Genomic DNA, 24705 nt, shown 5'->3' with positions numbered 1-24705 from the left:
AGATTGGAACTGGAATTGGCCCTTAGACCTGCTGAAGGACTCTGATCTCAGGTAGGACCCTGACCTTTCTGACGACCATAAATTGTCAAAGAACCCTGACTTGTAGTAGGACTTTGACCTAAAAAGGACTCTGACCCTTTGGAAGACTTTTGCTTCCCCTAAACTGAGATATAATTCATGACCTGTTGGTAGATTGTGATTGATCAAAGATCTCTGGCCTCGAGAGGTTCTTGGACCTAAAGAACCAGACTTGTTGGAGTACTCCAAGACAGATACAGGACTCTGACCTGTTGAAGGATGCGTCCTGCATGGGGCCCAGAGCCTCCTGGATGTCCTGTCTGTGGGGAACATCTCTGCTGTTGAAGACCTCCCTGGGTTCCTCCAGTTGGAAGGTGCTGCGACTCCTCTGAAGAGCTAAACTGGGATCTACTGGAGTCCTGATCATCACGCACAAAACGTTACATATAGAATTCATTAGATTTGGTTCACTTTTAGTATATAGCCAGAGGTAGCTAGGACTTAGCAGCCTTTCTACCTGTACTTCATGTAGTCGTTGCTACTTCCTCTGTAGCTCATGGTCCTGTGAGGTTTGACGCTGCTGGTGCTTCGTTCCAACATGTTCCTCAGGTCGTCTGCTCCACAGGGGGAACATCGGCCTTTCTCGGTCGTCTGATTCAAGTATCAGAAACAACACAAAACAGTGGATTAGTGTCACACAAGGAAAGATGAAGATTCCCCTCGTCCAAGAGGCTTCTGGAATGAAGTACGGAGGCTTATTTCTACAGTCCTGAATATACAAGTGATATCACCAGGATGGACAGGATTGGAAATGAGCGTTGCTCAGGTTGAACAATTTGGAAGTAAAGGTTGAGATGGTTTGGTCGTGTGCAGAGGAGATTTAGTGATTACATGAAGGATGATGAAGATGGAGACCACAGAGAAGGTTTACCAGGGTCTCTGCAGGATTTAACACGTCAAATTTAAGACTTTTCAAGACTTTTTTAAGACCATAATGAACACAATTTAAGACCCATTTCAAATCCATACTGGCAAAAAGAAATGCAAAAGACATGAAGGAAAATTGGAGCCAAAAATTGTTGAACTTGCAATTCGGCTTAAGCTGTGGGCTTGCGTTAAGTTTTCTCCGCTGCTATGCTAAGCTAAGCTATAACAGACCGCAGCGCGCGCACAGCACACTAGCTAGTGGTGCTCTATAAATTCTCACTGGGCAGCACAGGTGACCTTCTTTAGTTCCGTGTTGTAGTTATGCTAGCGCATCCTTAAAAATTCGCTATTTCAAAGGACGTTTTAAATAAAAGTAACGTTAATAGATTTTTAAGACCTTTCAAAACTGTATTTAAGACCTTTTATGAGATTTGAGCAAAATTTAAGACATTTTAAGGCCTTAAATTCAAATTATTGGATTTAAGACTTTTTAAGACCCCGCGGATACCCTGGTTTACTGACGTTGTGAAGGAGGACACAAGGACAGGTGGTGTACCACAAGAAGATTGGGCAAGATGGAGGCAGATGATCTACCGTGGCAACAAAGACGAAGAAGAAAGAGGTCTTGAAGACCTGGACGACTGAGAACCTTCACAATCATCTTACCCGTAGATGGGCGGCTTTGTTGTTTGCGTGGCTTGTGCTGTAGCTACGCTTCTTTCCGGCTTGTTCCCGACGCTCAAAGCGACTGACTTTCTCCAGCACGGACAGGCTGCGCGCCGGCATCTGGCCGCCGTCGTCGTTGACGGCGCTAGCGTTGCCGCGGTTACTGGCAGAGACGCCGCCGTCAGAGCTGGCGCATCTCTGGACCTCGGCGAGAGCGTTCTCCAGACGGGTCAGGGGATGTTCTCCGTGGTCCCAGTCCTGGTACTGCAGTGGTACCGAGTCACTGAGGTGACGGGGAGACGACTGGGCGGCGGCGGGAGGCGGAGCCTGAGACTGAGGATGAACGAGTGAGTGGGTGAATGGTACCTGTCCCTGAGCTGGTCTGGAGAAGACCACTGGGTTTGTGTGGATGCTGGTGTGGTCCACTGATCTGGAGGAAGGAAGAACAAGAAGAATGTTTGATTGACTTCATACAAACTATCAGTATTAGACACTCGTCCATCCATACCTGCTCCTGTCCCTGGGCTGCACAGGTAGATGGGGTTCCCTGCATTCATGTGAGGATGAAGGCCTTGGTCCGGACGTGGACTGGGTTTGGGGAATATGGAAGCCGTGGTTCTGTTCCTGGAAGCCGTGGTTCTGTTCCTGGAACACCAGGTCATGGGTTCCGTGGCCTTTATGAGTGTAGGACCCTTGGAAGCTCCGACTGTGAGGTTCCTGGTGGTTCTGGGGTCTTTGGACTCTTGTCTGACCTTCTGCTCTGTCTCCGTCTGATTTCCTGTGATGTCTGTGGTGTCTGGGGTTCGACTCCTGTTCCTGTTGAAGCCTGATTAAAGAACAGCTGAGTTAGAATTATGGGGTTTGAGCGTGAACCATCCATCCATCATCTACCGCTTTATCCTCCACCAGAGGGTCGCGGGGGGTGCCGTTCCTATCTCAGCTATCTCAGGGGTACACTGTGGATAGTTCGCCAGTCCATCACAGGGCCACATATAGAGACAAACAACCATTCACTCACACTCTCAATTACCAATTAACCTAATCCCCATATCGCATGTTTTTGGACTGTGGGAGGAAGCCGGAGAACCTGGGAGAACATGCAAACTCCTTGCAGAAAGGCCAGTTCTTTCCGAAGTTGTCCCAAACGGGGCTTGAACCCAGGAACCCGGGTCTTCTTGCTGCAAGGGCAAGAGTGCTAACCACTACACCAACCGTGGGCTTGAGCGCGAACCACTTTACAAAATATGAAACAACACAATAATCACCTGTCTGCATCATGAGTCCTGAGCTGGTACGAGGCAGACGGTGCGTACGGCGATTGCGGGTAATGCGATGAAGAAATGTTATTTTGTTCTCCATTTTCTGTCGACGATACCCTTCCTTCAGTCCTCGGTCCAGTTCCCGGCGACTCGTGGTACTGATGTGGACTGTTCTCCTTGGCGAGGGCAGGATAGACTGCAGAGGATTGTACTGACCCAGGACCGGAGCTGGGCATCTGAGCGTAGTGGGGCTCAGGCTGAGGGACGGGGTAAACCACTGTGGGAGGTATCAGGCGGCCGGAGGGCGGTGTGGGGCCCGAAGATCCAGAGGAAAGTTCAGGAGGCGAAGGCGGCTGGAGAAAGCCTCCACCCTGCCGGGGCTTTGTGGTGGGACTACTCTCTGGACTCTTCTCTATGACGGTGTGGAGAAGACCCTCTGTGCCATATGAGCCTTTAGCTGAAACAACATAAACAGTAAAGTTTGAGGCTGTTTTCATACTTCACATACTTCCACAACCCTATAGGGCAGGGGTGTCAAAGTCAAATGACCTGGGGGCCAATGAATGTCTAGTGTGGGCAATAGGGGGCCGGCCTAGAGAACAGAAAGTGCAAATGGATGCCAAAATTCAAAAAGGCCGACTTCCTGTTGAGTTGAGGCCAAGGTCTTCCCGCCAAGTTTCGGGAAATTTGGAGGAATTTATGCCCAAGTTATAGGGCACTTCCTGTATTGGGGCGAATGGTCGAAATTCCCCAAGGTACATAGATTTGTAGGAATGTACGTAGATTTCCTACGTAGATTTGTAGAAGCGTACATAGATTCACAAATCGCCAAAATGGACGGCAAAAATTAAAAAAGGCCAACTTCCTGTTGAGTTGAGGCCATGGTCTTCCCGCCAAGTTTCGGCAAATTTGTTGGAATTTATGCCGAAGTTATACAGCACTTCCTGTATCTGGGTGAATGGTTGAAATTCGCCAAGGTTTGCGATGGTCATGCCGTTTTGAATCCGCAAAACCTTTCGACAATTTTTCCAAATTCACAAATCGCCAAAATGGATGGCAAAAATTCAAAAAGGCTGACTTCCTGTTGAGTTGACGCCATGGTCTTCCCGCCAAGTTTCAGGAAATTAGGTGGAACTCGATCTATTCTGAAGTTATAGGGCACTTCCTGTATCGTGGCGAATGGGTTGCCATGGTCACACCGTTTTGAATCCGCAAAACGTTTGGACAACTTTGCTAACATTGCTAACAAACGCATGTAAGCGATTGGTGGGCCGTATATGGCCTGTGGGCTGGCAGTTTGACACCTGTGCTATAGGCTCATATGTGACAACTCCAACATGTGGACCTTACACACAGTTTTGGTTTAAAGACGACTACAATGACAATAACTGTGGACTTTTGCTTCAAAGAGAGGTCGTGTAAGAAGGTACGCACACCTGTAAGTATTGAACTCACCTGCACCTGAGGCCACAGAGCCGCTGGAGTGATGCCAGGAGCCTTTTTGCAGAGACCTGACCACACAATGAGAATGAAATCATTTCAGTCCAGAACAGCTCTGTTGCGTTGGCTCCTCCCCTTCACACAGATCCGACTCACCTCAGTGACCTAGCTTGTTCTAGACTGGACCAGGAGTTGGGTCTGTCGTGGTTCCTGATGGCCGTGTAGCTGTCGCTGCGCCGCGGAGGAGCCGGCACCCCCTTCAGGCTCTCGTAGGAGCTGCAGTTAGCCGCCGGACCCCATATTGGACCGACGCTGTGTCGGTTTGAAGCCGGCACGCCGCCTCCGCCGTTGCTGCTGCCACTGCTGCTGCTGCTACTGCTGCCACGGTAACAGACGCCTGGAAACCAACAGAAACCACCATGACGTCATCACATCGCGCTGTTTACAACGTCCGAAGGACTTCAAAAACGCGACGTTTACCTTGCAGATCTCGGCTCTGCGCGGACCTCGTTCCTCCTCCGCCTCTGGAGACGTTATTGCGCAGCAACGCAGCGGAGGAGGAACTCAGCTCGTGCTCCTGAGATAAGCCCCGCGTCGCGTCGTAAACTGTGCGGATGTAGTGAACGTCGGCCTGTTGCAGCTCGCCGCTCTCGCCTCCTCGCTGAGAGACGGCCTCCAGCGAGTAGGAGCGCTCGGGACTGAAGGTCGGGGTCGAGGCGAGGTATTCTGGGATACTGGAGCTGGTGGAGAAGGACGAGTAGGCGGAGTCTCGCTTGCTGTGGAGGTGGTCGATGCTGTTGGAGGATCTGAAACGGCAATAAATGAAGAGGTTTTAAAGTCATCTATAATATGGAATGGAATTATGAGTAGATTTTGGAATTATAAGTAAAATTTGGAATTGTACGGAGATTTTGGAATTATAAGTAGATGATTTTGGAATTTTAAGTAGATTTTGGAATTATAAGTAAAATTTGGAATTATACGTAGATTTTGGAATTATAAGTAGATGATTTTGGAATTATAAGTAGATTTTGGAATTATAAGTAGAATTTGGAATTATACGTAGATTTTGGAATTATAAGTAGATTTTGGAATTATAAGTAGAATTTGGAATTATAAGCAGTTTTTGGAACTTTAAGTAGATTTTGGAATTTTAAGTAAAATTTGGAATTCTAAGTAGAATTTGGAATTATAAGCAGATTTTGGAATTATAGGTAGAATTTGGAATTATAAGTAGAATTTGGAATTATAAGTAAATTTTGGAATTATAAGTAGAATTTGGAATTGTAAGTAGAATTTGGAATTATAAGTAGATTTTGGAATTATAAGTAGAATTTGGAATTGTAAGTAGAATTTCGAATTGTAAGTAGAATTTGGAATTATAAGTAGAATTTGGAATTGTAAGTAGAATTTGGAATTATAAGTAGATTTTGGAATTATAAGTAGAATTTGGAATTATAAGTAAATTTTGGAATTATAAGTAGAATTTGGAATTATAAGTAGATTTTGGAATTCTACTTATAGTCAGTTCGTCTTTTAAAATCCTTCATTCAGATTAACTTCAGTGACACAAAGTGACCACACGAGGCAGCAGTAGACCAGCAGCTCCTGTGTCCCTGTGAGCTAAAATCACTGATTTTCTCTATGGGCTTTGGTGTGGGAGAGTGAGTGGCTTACAAACTTGAGTTTTCAGTGTGATCAGACTGTCACATTGTGACCTCATCCTAAAACCATCCCTGTTCTTGGACTAAAGTCCAGCCTGTTTGTGCTGAGGTGCGTTTGTTTACCTGGCAGAGGACAGCTGGTGGCAGGAGGAGTAAGCCGGGTGGGGTCCACTGTGGTGGTGCTGAGCTCCAGAGTGAAGCTGTGAGGACTGAGGAGGATCCAGACTCTCCATGCTGCCTCGAGAACTGTACTGATCTGGACTCTTCCTCAGGTAACCTCCGCTGGACGAGTCGAAGCCACTGGACAGGTTAGTGGTGGAGGAGCTGAGAGTGAGACGGAGACAGAGTGAGACAGAGAGTGAGACGGAGACAGAGTGAGACGGAGAGTGAGACGGAGACAGAGTGAGACGGAGACAGAGTGAGACGGAGACAGAGTGAGACGGTGACAGAGTGAGACAGACACAGAGTGAGACAGACACAGAGTGAGACAGAGACAGAGTGAGACGGAGATAGAGTGAGACGGTGATAGAGTGAGACGGAGACAGAGTGAGACAGAGACAGAGTGAGACGGCGATAGAGTGAGACGGAGACAGAGTGAGACGGTGATAGAGTGCGACGGAGACAGAGTGAGACGGAGACAGAGTGAGACGGTGATAGAGTGAGACGGATATAGAGTGAGACAGTGATAGAGTGAGATGGTGATAGAGTGAGACAGAGACAGAGTGAGACAGAGACAAAGTGAGACGGAGACAGAGTGAGACAGTGATAGAGTGAGAAGGTGATAGAGTGAGACGGAGACAAAGTGAGACGGAGACAGAGTGAGACAGTGATAGAGTGAGAAGGTGATAGAGTGAGACGGTGATAGAGTGAGACGGTGATAGAGTGAGACGGAGACAGAGTGAGACGGAGACAGGGTGAGATGGAGACAGGGTGAGACGGTGATAGAGTGAGATGGTGATAGAGTGAGACAGAGACAGAGTGAGACGGAGACAAAGTGAGACGGAGACAGAGTGAGACGGTGATAGAGTGAGACGGTGATAGAGTGAGACAGAGACAGGGTGAGACGGAGACAGAGTGAGACAGTGATAGAGTGAGATGGTGATAGAGTGAGACAGAGACAGGGTGAGACGGAGACAGAGTGAGACGTGATAGAGTGAGACGGAGATAGAGTGAGACGGAGATAGAGTGAGACGGTGATAGAGTGAGACGGAGATAGAGTAAGACGGTGATAGAGTGAGATGGAGAGTGAGACGGAGATAGGGTGAGACGGTGATAGAGTGAGACGGTGATAGAGTGAGACGGTGATAGAGTGAGACGGAGAGTGAGACGGAGATAGAGTGAGACGGAGATAGAGTGAGACGGTGATAGAGTGAGACGGAGAGTGAGACGGAGATAGAGTGAGACGGAGAGTGAGACGGAGATAGAGTGAGACGGTGATAGAGTGAGACGGAGAGTGAGACGGAGATAGAGTGAGACGGAGAGTGAGACGGAGATAGAGTGAGACGGTGATATAGCTCCTCCTCAATGTGGGCGGAGTTATCTGAGCACGGCTGCATGAAACTGTCCTGACTTGGTAGATTTTGGAACTTTAAGTAGAATTTGGAATTATAAGCAGTTTTTGGAACTTTAAGCAGTTTTTGGAACTGTTAGTAGATTTTGAATTATAAGTAGATTCTCGCCGTCTTGTGCTCAAACCTCTTCCAGCCTGTTTCACAATAACAATCTGACCGATTATTTCAGTAAAACAAATGTTTCCAGACTCGTATCGTGAGCAAAGTATGATTTAAAATGGTGATTTAATGTTAAGAAAAAGCCCAAAACACCCTTTATGAGGTCACTGTGACCTTTGTCCTCCATAATCTCAGCAGATAATCTGTGAGTCTGAGTGAACATCTGTGGCAGATTAACAAAGATTCTCTTCAGATGAAACATTTAACGAGACACAAAAATCATCACAAAATGATGATCATGTTTGAAGCAGCTCTGTGTTTCTGACCGTCGGTCGTTACCTCACTCTACAGGAAATGACTGGAATGTAAATGTGTGTGTGTTTACGTCACAGTCTGACCCACAAAGTCGTTCAACCGAACACGGTGTGTGTGTGTGTGTGTGTGTGTGTGTGTGTCAGGGATTTTCTCTGCCTCATAAAAACTTGTGTCAGCGTCACTTTCTGTTCGCTGTCACACTGAATTCACTCCAATTTGATTTAAAAGACAACTTCACTCACAGGATATGTGTGTGTGTGTGTTCTTGTTCTTGGGGCATACTGAGGACCAGGGAGGGTTTTTAACCAACAAAGTGAGGTCATTTTTACAGAGTGAGGACATTTTGGCCGGTCCACACTTTGTTTTCATTGAAATCACTTCCTTAGGTTGGTATAACATGTTATACTCAATTTGTCAAAAAAAATAATCATATTTTGGATGACATAGTATAGTATGACGTTTTGGTCAAATTTTGGACCAAAAATTTTTGGTCAATTTTTTTTTTTAATTTTGGTCAACATAGTAGAGAATGACGTTTTTGTCAAATTTTGGACAAAAATTTTGGGTCCATTTTTTTTTTCAAATTTTGGACGACATAGTATGGTATGACGTTTTTGTCAAATTTTTGATCAACATTTTTTGGTCACATTTTTTTTTTATTTTGGTCAACATAGTATAGAATGACGTTGTTGTCAAATTTTGGATCAAAATTTTTTGTCACATTTTTTTTTTATTTTGGTCAACATAGTATAGAATGACGTTTTTGTCAAATTTTGGACATATTTTTTTTGGTCAAATGTTTTTGTCAAATTTTGGACCAAAAATTTTTGGTCAATTTTTTTTAAATTTTGGTCGACAGTATAAGTATGATGTTTTTGTAAAATTTTGGACCAAAGATAAAAAAAAATCGAAAAAGTTTTCCAGCCCTTTTTGCTCTGGGGCTATACATTCCATACATACCACATTTTATGGTACTGCAACCAGTAGTTCTTTATAGATGTCATTCATGAAGTAGATATTTGTAATTGTGTTGATTTATAAAGTGGAAATGCTTGTCCTCACTTTGTCAGCACTTTTACCCGGTCCTCATAATGCAGCAAGTACAAGAATGTCTGTGTGTGTGTGTGTGTTAGGTATCCCCGGGAAACAGAGGTGAGGGGGAGGGGCCTCAGGAATGCCCTGACATCAATGGCCTGTTAACACACATTCTGGTGTTTCTGCATTGACTCCCATTCATTTAAACAGACTAAACAAAGCATTATCACTAACTTTAACCGGTTAACCAGTTAACGACAAAACCCTAACTTTACCCATAAGCCTTAGTCTTAGTCTTAGTCCTAAACAGAACCAGTTCCTCAGAACACAGAGTGAGACGGTGACAGAGTGAGAAGGTGATAGAGTGAGACAGAGTGAGACGGAGACAGAGTGAGAAGGTGATAGAGTGAGACAGAGTGAGACGGAGACAGAGTGAGACGGAGACAGAGTGAGAAGGTGATAGAGTGAGACAGAGTGAGACGGGGACAGAGTGAGACGGAGACAGAGTGAGAAGGTGATAGAGTGAGACGGTGATAGAGTGAGACAGAGACAGTGAGACGGAGACAGAGTGAGACGGAGACAGAGTGAGACGGTGATAGAGTGAGACGGAGACAGAGTGAGACAGAGAAAGAGTGAGAAGGTGATAGAGTGAGACAGAGTGAGACGGGGACAGAGTGAGACGGATACAGAGTGAGACGGTGATAGAGTGAGACAGAGTGAGACGGAGACAGAGTGAGACGGTGATAGAGTGAGACGGTGACAGAGTGAGACGGAGACAGAGTGAGACGGAGACAGAGTGAGACGGAGACAGAGTGAGACGGTGATAGAGTGAGACGGTGACAGAGTGAGACGGAGACAGAGTGAGACGGTGATAGAGTGAGACGGTGACAGAGTGAGACGGAGACAGAGTGAGACGGAGACAGAGTGAGACAGTGATAGAGTGAGACGGTGACAGAGTGAGACAGAGACAGAGTGAGACGTAGACAGAGTGAGACGGTGATAGAGTGAGACGGATATAGAGTGAGACGGTGATAGAGTGAGACGGAGACAGAGTGAGGTTCTGCCTCATTAGGACCAGGTTCTGGTCCTGAGAAGGTCAGTGTTTTTGACAGAAAAATGTGTCCTGAAGAGGTGACAAATACAACAACACACACGTGTGTTTGACCTCTGACCTGCTGTAGCCGTGATGCCAGCTGCTGCTCATAGCGTCCACGTCCTCCTGGTCCAAGTGTCTTTGTCCCTCACTGAGCTTCACTGAGTGCCACGAGTGAGGACGAGACGCCGTCTCACTGCGTCTGAGAGGACAACAAGACAAGAAAGACCGTTAAAGACAGATAAATAAATACATTTAGATAGATGTTTTTACATAGATGTCAACAATGTCATGTTTGACATGCTAACCTCATTTGACTTTTGGCTAGATAGCTTGCAAGTAGCTAGTTTGCTAGATAGCTGACTCACTAGAAGCTAGATAGCAACATAATGGCTAGATAGATAGATAGATAGATAGATAGATAGATAGATAGATAGATAGATAGATAGATAGATAGATAGATAGATAGATAGATAGATAGATAGATAGATAGATAGATAGATAGATAGATAGATCACCCTTTAGCTAGCTTTAATTTCACTTTTATCCAGACAGGTCACAAGAAGCAAAATAGCTAGCTTGCTACAAAGATACCGTTGTCAAGTCAAGTTGTCAAGTTTAAGCTAAATTCATGGTTAAATAGTTCACTTGTTAGCTTGATAGACAGACAGACAGACAGACAGACAGATAGATAGATAGATAGATAGATAGATAGATAGATAGATAGATAGATAGATAGATAGATAGATAGATAGATAGATAGATAGATAGATAGATAGATAGATAGATAGATAGATAGATAGATGTCATGTCTAAGCTAACTTCATTTGACTTTTGGCTAGATAGCTTGCTAGTAGCTAGTTTGCTAGATAGCTGACTCACTAGAAGCTCCATAGCTAGCTTAATGGCTATAGCTTATTGCTACAATACTGTTGTCAACAATGTCATGTTTAAGCTAAATTCATGGTTAGATAGTTTGTGTTAGCTTGATAGATAGATAGATAGATAGATAGATAGATAGATAGATAGATAGATAGATAGATAGATAGATAGATAGATAGATAGATACTAGATAGCTAGCTAGCATAGATAGATAGATACTAGTTAGCTAGCTAGCATAGATAGATAGATACTAGTTAGCTAGCTAGCATAGATAGATAGATAGATAGATAGATAGATAGATAGATAGATAGATAGATAGATAGATAGATAGATAGATAGATAGATAGATAGATAGATAGATAGAAACTAGTTAGCTAGCTAGCATAGATAGATAGATAGATATATAGATAGATAGATAGATAGATAGATAGATAGATAGATAGATAGATAGATAGATAGATAGATAGATAGATACTAGATAGCTAGCTAGCATAGATAGATAGATACTAGTTAGCTAGCTAGCATAGATAGATAGATACTAGTTAGCTAGCTAGCATAGATAGATAGATAGATAGATAGATAGATAGATAGATAGATAGATAGATAGATAGATAGATAGAAACTAGTTAGCTAGCTAGCATAGATAGATAGATAGATAGATAGATAGATAGATAGATAGATAGATAGATAGATAGATAGATAGATAGATAGATAGATACTAGTTAGCTAGATAGCTAGATAGCTAGATAGAAAGACAGACAGACAGACAGACAGACAGACAGACAGACAGACAGACAGATAGACAGATAGATAGATAGATAGATAGATAGATAGATAGATAGATAGATAGATAGATAGATAGATAGATAGATAGATAGATAGATAGATAGATAGATGGTTATAAAGTTGAGTCATTTATGTGATAAACAGAAGCCTCAGCCTTAATAATCACAAGTTTTTTTTTGCCTCATGTTCGACTACGACTTCATCCTCACAGATAAAAGATGTTATCATCGTAAGAAGGAGACCACGGGATTGTGGGTAATGACCGGACGTGACTGGAACACGTAAACTGACTGTTATCAACTGATATTCAGCGTCCTCGTCCAGTTCAGAGGAACAGGCCCTCGTTACTTTTGCAAACAGTGCAATTACGAGATTTTCTCAGAAGCAGGAACAGAGTCTGATGTTTCCACGGTAACCACGGCGTCTGAAAGATCGCGATTCACGAGTCACTGAGGTCACGACGGAACCGACAACACAACAATCAGTCTTATCCAAAAAAACCAGCTGTGTCGACATTAATTTGTTCACAAAATGAATAAAGTTGTATTGAATAGAATTGAATCTTGTCAAAATTATATTTTATAAATTAATTAGAGTCTTGTTTCCTGACACTAACACAAAGTCAATAATCATTGTCTTTTTCAACAGGGTCATTTTGATCAACACAGAACTTTTTTTAGGTTTAAAAATAACATTTTCTAAACCTTTCTTTACTAAAAATAAATCCATCACTCATTCGTTTATGTCCACACATCATAAAAATGTCCTCACAACATCGACCAGCAGTGACAGGCTCTTGCCAAATAGTGAGACTGTTAATTAACCTGTTTATAAACCCTTAATGAACCCTTAATAAGCTCCTCCTCCTTCACCTGGACTGAACCATTCCTGATTACGTTTACCTGCTGGTGAACCTCAGGACTTTGGAGATGAGACCGGTGGCGAGGCCGTTGACGCTGGCCTCAGACGGCGCCCGGCACAGCGCCCCCTCTGACCGTCCCAGCGCGGACTTTTTCTGCTTCTTGCGCAGTTTCCTGCGATAGAAAACCTCCAGCAGCTCCATGATTCCACTCAACGTTTTCCTTCTCCCCTTCTTTCCTCTCTGGGAACGTTTGTTTTTTTTACTTTCTGTTCAAAACTGAAGTCGAGAAACTTTCCTTTAGGGAAATCTTAGTATTTGAGGCATTTTCTGAAAGTTTGACCTTAAAATTCAAACTTTCTTCTGGAGAAATTCGACTGTTTCTTCTTTAAAGATGATGCATTTGCACGAAGACTAAAAAATCTGTTCCTCTTTTGCATCAAAACTCCATGAAATCGTCTCTCGAGATCCTGTCTTTGTCCCTACTCCAGGTCTCTCTCTGTGTCTGTCCTCGTCCCTCTGCTCAGGTCTCTGTCCTTGTGTCTTTGTCTCCGTCCTCCTCTCCAGGTCTCTGTCTCCGTCCTTGTGTCTATACTCCAAGTCTCTGTCCTTGTTTCTGTCTCTGTCCCTCTAAGTCAGGTCTCTGTCTCTATGTCCTCGTCCCCGTCCCTCTACTTCAGATATCTGTCCTTTTTTCTGTCTCTGTCCCTCTACTTCAGGTCTCTGTCCTCGTCCTCATCTGTCCTCTCCAGGTTCCTGTCCTCGTTTCTGTCTCTGTCCTCTTCTCCGTCCCTCCTCCAGGTCTCTGTCCTTGTGTCTTTGTCTCCGTCCGTCCTCTCCAGGTCTCTGTCTCTGTCCTTGTGTATATACTCCAAGTCTCTGTCCTTGTTTCTGTCTCTGTCCCTCTACGTCAGGTCTCTGTCTCTATGTCCTCGTCTCCGTCCCTCCTCTCCAGGTCTCTTTCCTCGTCCGTCCTCTCCAGGTCTCAGTGTCTCTGTCCTCGTCTCCGTCCCTCTACTTCAGGTCTCTTTCCTTGTCTCCGTTCGTCCTCTCCAGGTCTCTGTCCTTGTTTCTGTTTCTGTCCCTCTACTTCAGGTCTCTGTCCTCGTCCTCATCCGTCCTCTCCAGGTCTCAGTATCTATGTCCTCGTCTCCGTCCTCTCCAGGTCTCTGTCCTCGTTTCTGTCTCTGTCCTCTTCTCCGTCCCTCCTCCAGGTCTCTGTCCTTGTGTCTTTGTCTCCGTCCGTCCTCTCCAGGTCTCTGTCTCTGTCCTTGTGTATATACTCCAAGTCTCTGTCCTTGTTTCTGTCTCTGTCCCTCTACGTCAGGTCTCTGTCTCTATGTCCTCGTCTCCGTCCCTCCTCTCCAGGTCTCTTTCCTCGTCCGTCCTCTCCAGGTCTCAGTGTCTCTGTCCTCGTCTCCGTCCCTCTACTTCAGGTCTCTTTCCTTGTCTCCGTTCGTCCTCTCCAGGTCTCTGTCCTTGTTTCTGTTTCTGTCCCTCTACTTCAGGTCTCTGTCCTCGTCCTCATCCGTCCTCTCCAGGTCTCAGTATCTATGTCCTCGTCTCCGTCCTCTCCAGGTCTCTGTCCTCGTTTCTGTCTCTGTCCTCTTCTCCGTCCCTCCTCCAGGTCTCTGTCCTTGTGTCTTTGTCTCCGTCCGTCCTCTCCAGGTCTCTGTCTCTGTCCTTGTGTCTATACTTCCAAGTCTCTGTCCTTGTTTCTGTCTCTGTCCCTCTACGTCAGGTCTCTGTCTCTGTCCTCGTCTCCGTCCCTCCTCTCCAGGTCTCTTTCCTCGTCCGTCCTCTCCAGGTTTCAGTGTCTCTTTCCTCGTCTCCGTCCGTCCTCTCCAGGTCTCTGTCCTTGTTTCTGTTTCTGTCCCTCTACTTCAGGTCTCTGTCCTCGTCCTCATCTGTCCTCTCCAGGTCTCAGTATCTATGTCCTCGTCTCCGTCCTCTCCAGGTCTCTGTCTCTATTTCTGTCCGTCCTCTCCAGGTCTCTGTCCTCGTCTCCCTCCTCTCCAGGTTTCTGTCTCCGTCCTCTCCAGGTCTCTGTCTCTGTCCTAGTGTCTCTGCTCCAGGTCTAAGTCCTCGTCTCCGTCCTCTCCAGGTCTCAGTATCTATGTCCTCGTCTCCGTCCTCTCCAGGTCTCTGTCCTTGTGTCTTTGTCTCCGTCCCTCCTCTCCAGGTCTCTGTCTCTATTTATGTCCCTCCTCTCCAGGTCTCTGTCCTCGTCTCCGTCCTCTCCAGGTCTCTGTCCTTGTGTCTCTGTTCGCTGTCTCTCGCTGAAGCTCGTTAAACCAAGTGAAGTCATTAAATGTCATTAGACTGAAGTCTGATAAAAGTCTGTAAACATCCTCACTGTGTGTGTGTGTGTGTGTGTGTGTGTGTGTGTGTGTGTGTGTGTGTGTGTGTGTGTGTGTGTGTGTGTGTGTGTGTGTGAGTGAGAGAGGGAGGAGTGAGTGAGTGAGCGGAGAGAGAGAGAGAGAGAAAACGAGGGAGGATGAAGAAGAAAGATAAGAGAAGATTGTGAGGAATGAACAGAGATAGAAATAAAGAAAAGAGAGGATGAGACAAGAGAGAGAGAGAGAGAGAGAGAGAGAGAGAGAGAGAGAGAGAGAGAGAGAGAGAGAGAGAGTATAAGTCAAAGTGGAGGTGAAGAAGAGGAGGATGAGGAGGAGTGAGAGATAAACAGATAAACAGATAAACAGAGAGAGTTTAACAACAGTGGATTATTGATGACTTTGAACAGATTTTAACGATTTGTCTCATGATGAAACTCGAGGCTCAACGACAAACACTCAACAAAACATGGACTGGAGTCACGACACCGGATCGGGATTAAACATCTGAGACCGATGTGTTCATAAAGAGTCACATGACGCTATTATAATAATGATAAAACATGGACTGGAGTCATGACACCGGAGCGGGATTAAACCTCTGAGACCGATGTGTTCATAAAGAGTCACATGACACTATTATAATAAAACATGGACTGGAGTCACGACACCGGAGCCGGATTAAACCTATGAGATAGATGTGTTCATAAAGAGTCACATGACACTATTATAATAATGATAAAACATGGACTGGAGTCACGACACTGGATCGGGATTAAAAATATGAGACTGATGTGTTCATAAAGAGTCACATGACGCTATTATAATAAAACATGGACTGGAGTCACGACACCGGAGCCGGATTAAACCTATGAGATAGATGTGTTCATAAAGAGTCACATGACACTATTATAATAATGATAAAACATGGACTGGAGTCACGACACTGGATCGGGATTAAACATCTGAGACTGATGTGTTCATAAAGAGTCACATGACACTATTATAATAATTATAAAACATGGACTGGAGTCACGACACCGGAGCGGGATTAAACCTATGAGACTGCTGGTTCATAAAGAGTCACATGACGCTATTATAATAAAACATGGACTGGAGTCATGACACCGGAGCGGGATTAAACCTATGAGACTGCTGGTTCATAAAGAGTCACATGACGCTATTATAATAAAACATGGACTGGAGTCATGACACCGGAACAGGATTAAACATCTGAGACTGATGTGTTCATAAAGAGTCACATGACGCTATTATAATAATGATAAAACATGGACTGGAGTCACGACACCGGAGCCGGATTAAACCTATGAGATTGATGTGTTCATAAATAGGATTAGGAATAATCTTAATCCAGTAGGTGATATGTAATAAAAACATATGGATGGGAATAATGTGAGTGGGTATAAGGTGTAAATTATAACAGGAGAATAATGGGATAAAGGGAACTAAATATGCAAAATATGTATATATATATATATATATTAAAGTAAATAATGGGAATAATAACACAGTGTGTGTGTGTGTGTGTGTGTGTGTGTGTAGGGTGTGTCAGAAGAGTGTCCTTATCTGTTGCCGTGGGAAACTCTTCCTCCAGCCCATAATAATAATAATCTGTTTGATCTCCACGGAAACCAAAATTGGCGCAAAAAAAAGGAGAAAAAAGAGAGAGAGAGAGAGAGAGAGAAAGAGAGAGAGAGAGAGAGACATAAATACATGAACTGTGTGAACTCTGTGTGTGTGTGTGTGTGTGTGTGTGTGTGTGTGTCATACTTTAGAATCACAGACGAGCAAACAACAAATCCCATGATGCCTTGCTGCTGCTTCCTGACATGGTTACACTGATAAAGAAGTACTGTCAGATCTCACATACTGTGCCTTTAATTGTTCTACCTTCTATTTAAATGAATTACACACAAAAAAACAAATGTTATAAACTGTTTTTTAACTTATAATTATTGCATAATCCAATCAAATGTCACCATGTGTCCCACATAGAGCTTTACTCTGTGGTTACCATGGAAACCATTCAAAGCTTTGTAAACAACAACGTCCTTCAAGGACCATTTCAGGCTCCTCAAGGTGAATCCTTGAGCTTTTCAAGGTTCTCCTGGAACTTCATCACTGAGCTGATGAATCCATGAAAACCTCCTCAGCAGCTTCTCACTCACGTTCAAGGACCTGTTCAAGGTCTTCAAGGACTTTCAAAAACACACACACACACACACGCTCCAACATGATTTAGCCACGCCCACACAGGAAGTCTCACTCTGTGATTGGCTGATTAGAGCCACTGAGGTCAGGGTACATTAAAGTTTAAGTATTTTTAAACCAGTCACTCTCCCACACCAAAGCCCATAGAGAAAATCAGTGATTTTAGCTTACGGGGACACAGGAGCTGCTGGTCCTCTGCTGCCTCGTGTGGTTGAATTGACTAAAATCAGTCATTGTAAGTTAGTGATGGAGGCAGCAGTGGATCAACAACTCCTGTGAACTCCTGTGTCTCTGTGATGTTAAAATCACTGGTTTACTCTATGGACTTTGGTGTGGGAGAGTGAGTGGTTTATAAACTTCAGTTTACACAAGGAAAAGTCTGTGTAACAGTGAAGATAAAGACACTGACAAACAAGAGGAGGCCAGAGGAGGTAAAGGGAGGAGATAGGAGGTGAGGAGGAGGTGAAAGTAGGTATGAGGAGGTGAGAGGAGTAAAGAGGAAGTGAGAGAAGGAGGTGAGGAAAAGAGCATAAAAACAGGACAGAGGAGTCAAAGGAAATCCTCTGCAGATTAACACAGATCCTCATGGGAGAGAAGAGTAACTTCTCCTCTCTCCTCCTCTTCCTCCTCCTCCTCCTCCTCCTCAGCAGTATCTGATAACTGAGCTCAGCCTCAGGAGAGTTTATAGGAGAATGAAGTCTTTATTTATTCTCTTTATCTGAATTCTCCTGAACTAAAGTTTCTGACTGAAGCTGAAGTTTTAACACAAAGTTTAACTCATGTTTATTCTCAGTGTTTATGTTAAATAATAATTTAAATCATCTTCATAAACATGTTAACATTTACTCTGGTTTATCGTTGGTTTCACTTATTTTAATTCACTTATTTTTATCAAATCAACATCGCAGCTATTTATTATTTACTGTTTATGAGAATTTAATTTCTGAAAATATAGAAACACAGATGTTCATATTTATATTTTTCTCTTTTTTAAAAATATATTTGAACTTAAAACCTAATTTCCCTTCAGGGATCAACAAAGTCTTTCTGGTATATTTTTTAGTGTGAACTATTATTGACAGTTTATTATAGTTTTGCAGTGATTTCTGAGTATTTTTCATGTATAAATACTGCATTTTACTGTAACGTTGCAGTAGTAATGCTTTTGTCACACAGTAATTTAATATAAATATGATATTTAACAGAATAAAGCACACTTAAAAAAATCACTTAATATAAGTTTCCTGTAAAGGCCATTATTATATTATACTATATTATATTATATTATATTATATTATATTATATTATATTATATCATATTATATTATATTATATTATATTATATTATATTATATTATACTATATTATATTATATTATACTATATTATATTATATTATATTATATTATATCATATTATAATATAATATAATATAATATAATATAATATAATATAATATAATATAATATAATATTATAATATTATATTATATTATATTATATTAAACTATATTATATTATATTATATTATATTATATTATATTATACTATATTATACTATATTATATTATATTATATTATATTATATTATATTATATTATATTATACTATATTATATCATACTATATTATATTATATTATATCATATTATATTATATCATATTATATTATATTATATTATACTATATTATACTATATTATATTATATTATATTATATTATATTATACTATATTATATTATATTATATTATATTATATTATATTATACTATATTGTACTATACTATATTATATTATGTTATGAATAAAGGTTAAATAAATAGAGTTAATTCATTCAAATATGGGATAAAACTATAAAGAATGTCTATTAAAAATAAAAGTGAAATAAAAATCATTGACAGGAAGCTGAAACACACTTTCACAATAAAAGCACAGTTATAACCTGCAGCTGTGAGGTCACATGACATGATCTGATCTCTGAAACCGGAGGGAAATCAACAAGGCAAACTGTAGCGCCCTCCTGAGGCCGTGATGATCATTACACACACACACACAGGACATCCTAACAGCGAGGGTCACGACCTGTCACTGCTCTGACGTCACTTCCTGTTAACGGACGCGTTTTAAAAACAACACTTCCGTTTCTGAGCAGGAGGACGTTCCTGTCAACACACAGGCCGAGGTCAGAGGTCAGAGGTCACAGAGGTCACAGAGGTCATGTTCATGTCATCAACGCTAAACAGAAGATCCAGCATCTCCAGCTGAGGACAACAGCTCGTCTAAAGCCACTAAACCACTCACTCTCCCACACCAAAGCCCATAGAGAAAACCAGTGATTTTAGCTCACAGGGACACAGGAGCTGCTGGTCCTCTGCTGCCTCGTGTGGTCACTTTGTGTCACTGAGGTCAATCTGAACAAAGTATTTTAAAAGCTGAATTCACTAAAATCAGTCATTGTAAGTTAGTGATGGAGGCAGCAGTGGATCAACAACTCCTGTGAACTCCTGTGTGCTGTGATGTTAAAATCACTGGTTTACTCTATGGACTTTGGTGTGGGAGAGTGAGTGGTTTACAAACTTCAGTTTATACAAGGAAAAGTCTGTGTAACAGTGAAATAAAGACGTGAACATGTTCTTAAGATGTCGTAGACTTAATCTGACATAGATTTAATTAGTTTAAAATTGTTTTTTCCCTTGAAACTGAAGTTTGTAAACCACTCACTCTCCCACACCAAAGTCCATAGAGTAAACCAGTGATTTTAACATCACAGCACACAGGAGTTCACAGGAGTTGTTGATTCACAGAAGTTGTTGATCCACTGCTGCCTCCATCACTAACTTACAATGACTGATTTTGTCAATTTGGCTTTTAAAAACCTCCGTTCAGATTAACCTCAGTGACACAAAGTGACCACACGAGGCAGCAGAGGACCAGCAGCTCCTGTGTCCCTGTGTTTCTTTAGTCAAACACTGAGGATGTTGACGTCTGTTCACTCTAAACTTCTCTGTTTTCACTCACGATTTAAACCTCAGATGTAAACAAAGTGTGGTTCTGAACCTGTTCTTGATGCGGAGCTGGACTCCTCCTGCAGAACATGGTCTGCTGTGGTGAGACGACACTGGGGACTGTTGTTGTTGTTGTTGTTGTTGTTGTTGTTGTTGTTGTTGTTGTCGTGGAGACAGGCGAGGAGGAGGAGGCAGTGATGGAGGTGAAGACTCTCTGTATCCTTCATCAAACTGTCTGTGGAGACAAAGACGAGCATGAAAACGAGGATTTTGACGATAAAGTCGTCCTCGTCGTGAGTTAGGGTGTCAATCACCAGAGACACCGTATTATTACCATATTTAAGTCACGGTACGATATTATCACGATATTTAAGTCACGATACAATATTATCACGATACGATATTTAAGTCACGATACGATATTTAAGTCACGATATATTATCACGATATTTATGTCACGATACGATATTATCACGATATTTAAGTCACGATACGATATTATCACGATACAATATTTAAGTCACGATACGATATTACGATATTTAAGTCGCGATACGATATTATCACGATACGATATTATCACGATACGATATTTAAGTCACGATACGATATTTAAGTCACGATACGATATTTATGTCACGATACGATATTATCACGATATTTAAGTCACGATACGATATTATCACGATACGATATTTAAGTCACAATACGATATTACGATATTTAAGTCGCGATACGATATTATCACGATACGATATTATCACGATACGATATTTAAGTCACGATACGATATTTAAGTCACAATACGATATTATCACGATATTTAAGTCGCGATACGATATTATCACGATACGATATTATCACGATACGATATTTAAGTCATGATACGATATTTTCATGATATTTAAGTCACGATACTTAAGTCACGATAAAATAATAACAAATTTCAGTCACGATACGATATTACCACGATATTTAAGCCACGATACAGTATTTAAGTCAAGATATTATCACTATATTGAAGTCATGATATGATATGATATGTGATTTAGACAACACAATTTGACTTTCATTGATCGCAGTGACAGATTAGAGATTACAGATTAGAGATTAGAGATTAGAGATTACAGACACGTGGATGAGTTGGTTTTTATTTCTCTCACATGAACCAAAACCACGACGACAGAATCAACAAAGTGAGAGGAGCTGAGTTAGCGTTAGCGTTAGCGTTAAACCAGATCTGATCACATTCACACGAGTCATTCATTAAAGTCTGTTCAGAACAGAGCTCAGGTCAAAGGTCAAAGGTCACACACACACACACACACACACACACACACACACACACACACACACACACACACACACACACACACACACACACACACACAGGCTGGTTTCCATGACTACAGAGGACATTACATGCACTTAGATTCATAATTTAACCAAACTCAGATTTATTAATAAAGTCTCTTTTTACTGAGTACATGAGTGTTTTATTACGTTTATTAAATGATTGACTTTAACTCTGTTATTTGTTTTTTATTTACCCGACAGCTGTTTGGATTTTCCTCTCTTTTTTATTTTGTTCCTCAAATCACTTCAGTGTGTGTGTGTGTGTGTGTGTGTGTGTGTGTGTGTGTTTAAAGGTGCAGCGTCAATAAAATTAGCATGAACAATATTATCATTATGTTTCTTTCCTCCAACGTGAAAGAAACATTTAAATCTACGCACGGATAAAAAAAAGAAGAACATAACACACACTAACACACACACACACACACACACACACACACACACACACATACACACACACACACACACACAAACACACACAGAGAGAAACACACCCATACTTATATTATTACCTGAGAACATTCCACTGCTGTGTATTCAAAAGAGACAACAGCAGGCATCTAAACACACACACACACACACACACACACACACACACACACACACACACACACACACACAGATATAAAGGCACATTACAGTGAAACCTGTCGAGCTGGTCGTCGCAGGAATGTGCGGCAGCCACAAATCACCACACACACATACCACAACACGCACACACACACGCGCACACACACACACACACACACACCTCATCAGGTTTAATAGAACATCATCGTGACACATCAGTAAACTCATCACTGTTCACTCCTTCCTCTTCCTCCTCACTTCTAACACCTGTCATACACACACACCCCCCCACACACACACACACACATGCACACACACACACACACACACCCACACGCACACACACACACAGAAAACAGATAATTTAATCTCATTACTGTGTTAAAACGTTTATACAGAGGCTACTGCATAAGAATGAGTAATCTAGAGTAATCTAGATTAGTAATCTAAAGTGTCTAATGTCTTATTTTTCTGCATAATCTGATTGTTTTTCACCAAATATATAAACATACAGAAGAGGATTAAGGCCACATGTAAAAAATAAATAAAATAAAACTGAGATTTCTGAGATTAAAGTCAATTTCTGGCTCATATTTATCTATTTTGTAACTTTTGCACCATTAAAGCGACTTTTTTAAAATACATATATATATTTTTACTATATTGTCTTGAATGTGTGTACCTTTGCAAAAAAAATTATTTTTTTTCTTTTAAATATGCGATATAAATAAAAAATAATACAGATGTGACGTTAAAGGTGACGTTTAAGACCAAAGTTCTTCTTCACACAAAGAGGAAAACGCGGCAAAAACACAATAATCTGCACGAGAACCACAAAAATATTCATACACGAATCAAAGATAAATAATAAATAACTTCACGGTTTAAGTTCCAACCTTCAATCCCAGTATTTGTGGGTAAAATATGGAGATTATTGCGTCTGACTGGGATAATAATCCACAGGAGGATTAACCTCTGACCCTCTGGGAAAAATGAGCCGCTAAACTTCATCTAATCCCATTTTCCTCTTTGTTACAATGTGTTCAGTGTTAACGCAACATGAGCTCAGTTTGTGATATAAAAGCAGATCAAACACGACTTTATCCAGTCGCTCGTCTTCTATCGCTGACGCTGAGGCGTCAAAACGTGATTATATTATAATATTCAATCACTTATGTGTTCAGCTGTTACACGGATTATCATTTTGAGATTAAAAACGTCTATTTTTTCATTAAACATCAGGTAAAAGTTTGTACAAAGTCCAAACCTGAGCTGAAGAAATCACTCTGTACGCTGACGACACAGTGATCTCTGCACACGAGCGAAAAACATGACAATCTGTCGCCAGATTTAATCACATGATCACGATATTTAAATCACGATACTTAAGTCACGATACAATGTTATCGCAATATTTAAGTCACGATACGACATGATCATGATATTTAAGTCACGATACCATATCACGATATTTAAGTCATGATACAATACTAACATATTTCAGTCACGATACGATATTATCCCGATATTTTAAGTCACGATACAATGTTATCGCGATATTTAAGTCACGATACAATATCACAATATTTAAGTCATGATACAATACTAACATATTTCAGTCAAGATACGATATTATCGCGATATTTTAAGTCACGACACGTTATCGCGATATTTAAGTCATGATACAATATCACGATATTTAAGTCATGATATAATACTAACATATTTCAGTCACCATACGATATTATCGCAATATTTTAAGTCACGATACAATGTTATCGCGATATTTAAGTCGCGATACGATATCACGATATTTAAGTCACGATACAATGTTATTGCGATATTTAAGTCACAATACGATATCACGATATTTAAGTCATGATATTTAAATCATGATATTTAAGTCACGATACAATACTAACATATTTAAGTCACGATACGATATTATCGCGATATTTTAAGTCACGATACAATGTTAGCGCGATATTTAAGTCGCGATACGATATCACGATATTTAAGTCACGATACAATGTTATTGCGATATTTAAGTCACAATACGATATCACGATATTTAAGTCATGATATTTAAATCATGATATTTAAGTCACGATACAATACTAACATATTTCAGTCAAGATACGATATTATCGCGATATTTTAAGTCACGACACGTTATCGCGATATTTAAGTCATGATACAATATCACGATATTTAAGTCATGATATAATACTAACATATTTCAGTCACCATACGATATTATCGCAATATTTTAAGTCACGATACAATGTTATCGCGATATTTAAGTCGCGATACGATATCACGATATTTAAGTCACGATACAATGTTATTGCGATATTTAAGTCACAATACGATATCACGATATTTAAGTCATGATATTTAAATCATGATATTTAAGTCACGATACAATACTAACATATTTAAGTCACGATACGATATTATCGCGATATTTTAAGTCACGATACAATGTTAGCGCGATATTTAAGCCGCGATACGATATAACGATATTTAAGTCGCGATACAATGTTATCGCGATATTTTAAGTAAATCAAAACTCTACATTTACTCTTTTAAAAA

At 41.3% G+C, this 24705-nt stretch overlaps 1 protein-coding gene across 1 annotated transcript in view; it reads right to left on the bottom strand.

Moving 5' to 3' along the window:
* shroom3 (shroom family member 3) overlaps nucleotides 1-24705 on the bottom strand; it is a gene marked incomplete at both ends in the record, with an annotated part of 56666 nt that overhangs the window by 19147 nt on the left and 12814 nt on the right. Inside the window, 11 exons of the mRNA XM_083910266.1 lie at nucleotides 288-437; nucleotides 536-669; nucleotides 1612-2041; nucleotides 2120-2437; nucleotides 2877-3327; nucleotides 4326-4381; nucleotides 4467-4707; nucleotides 4785-5116; nucleotides 6098-6298; nucleotides 10137-10289; nucleotides 20237-20415. Of these exons, the coding sequence (XP_083766392.1) occupies nucleotides 288-437; nucleotides 536-669; nucleotides 1612-2041; nucleotides 2120-2437; nucleotides 2877-3327; nucleotides 4326-4381; nucleotides 4467-4707; nucleotides 4785-5116; nucleotides 6098-6298; nucleotides 10137-10289; nucleotides 20237-20415 (2645 nt within the window). The remainder of the gene's footprint in view (nucleotides 1-287; nucleotides 438-535; nucleotides 670-1611; nucleotides 2042-2119; nucleotides 2438-2876; nucleotides 3328-4325; nucleotides 4382-4466; nucleotides 4708-4784; nucleotides 5117-6097; nucleotides 6299-10136; nucleotides 10290-20236; nucleotides 20416-24705) is intronic.

Source organism: Microchirus variegatus (assembly GCF_963457635.1).
Source record: "Microchirus variegatus genome assembly, chromosome: 1".
Lineage (NCBI taxonomy): Eukaryota > Metazoa > Chordata > Actinopteri > Pleuronectiformes > Soleidae > Microchirus > Microchirus variegatus.
This window is presented reverse-complemented; position numbering and strand designations above follow the sequence as displayed.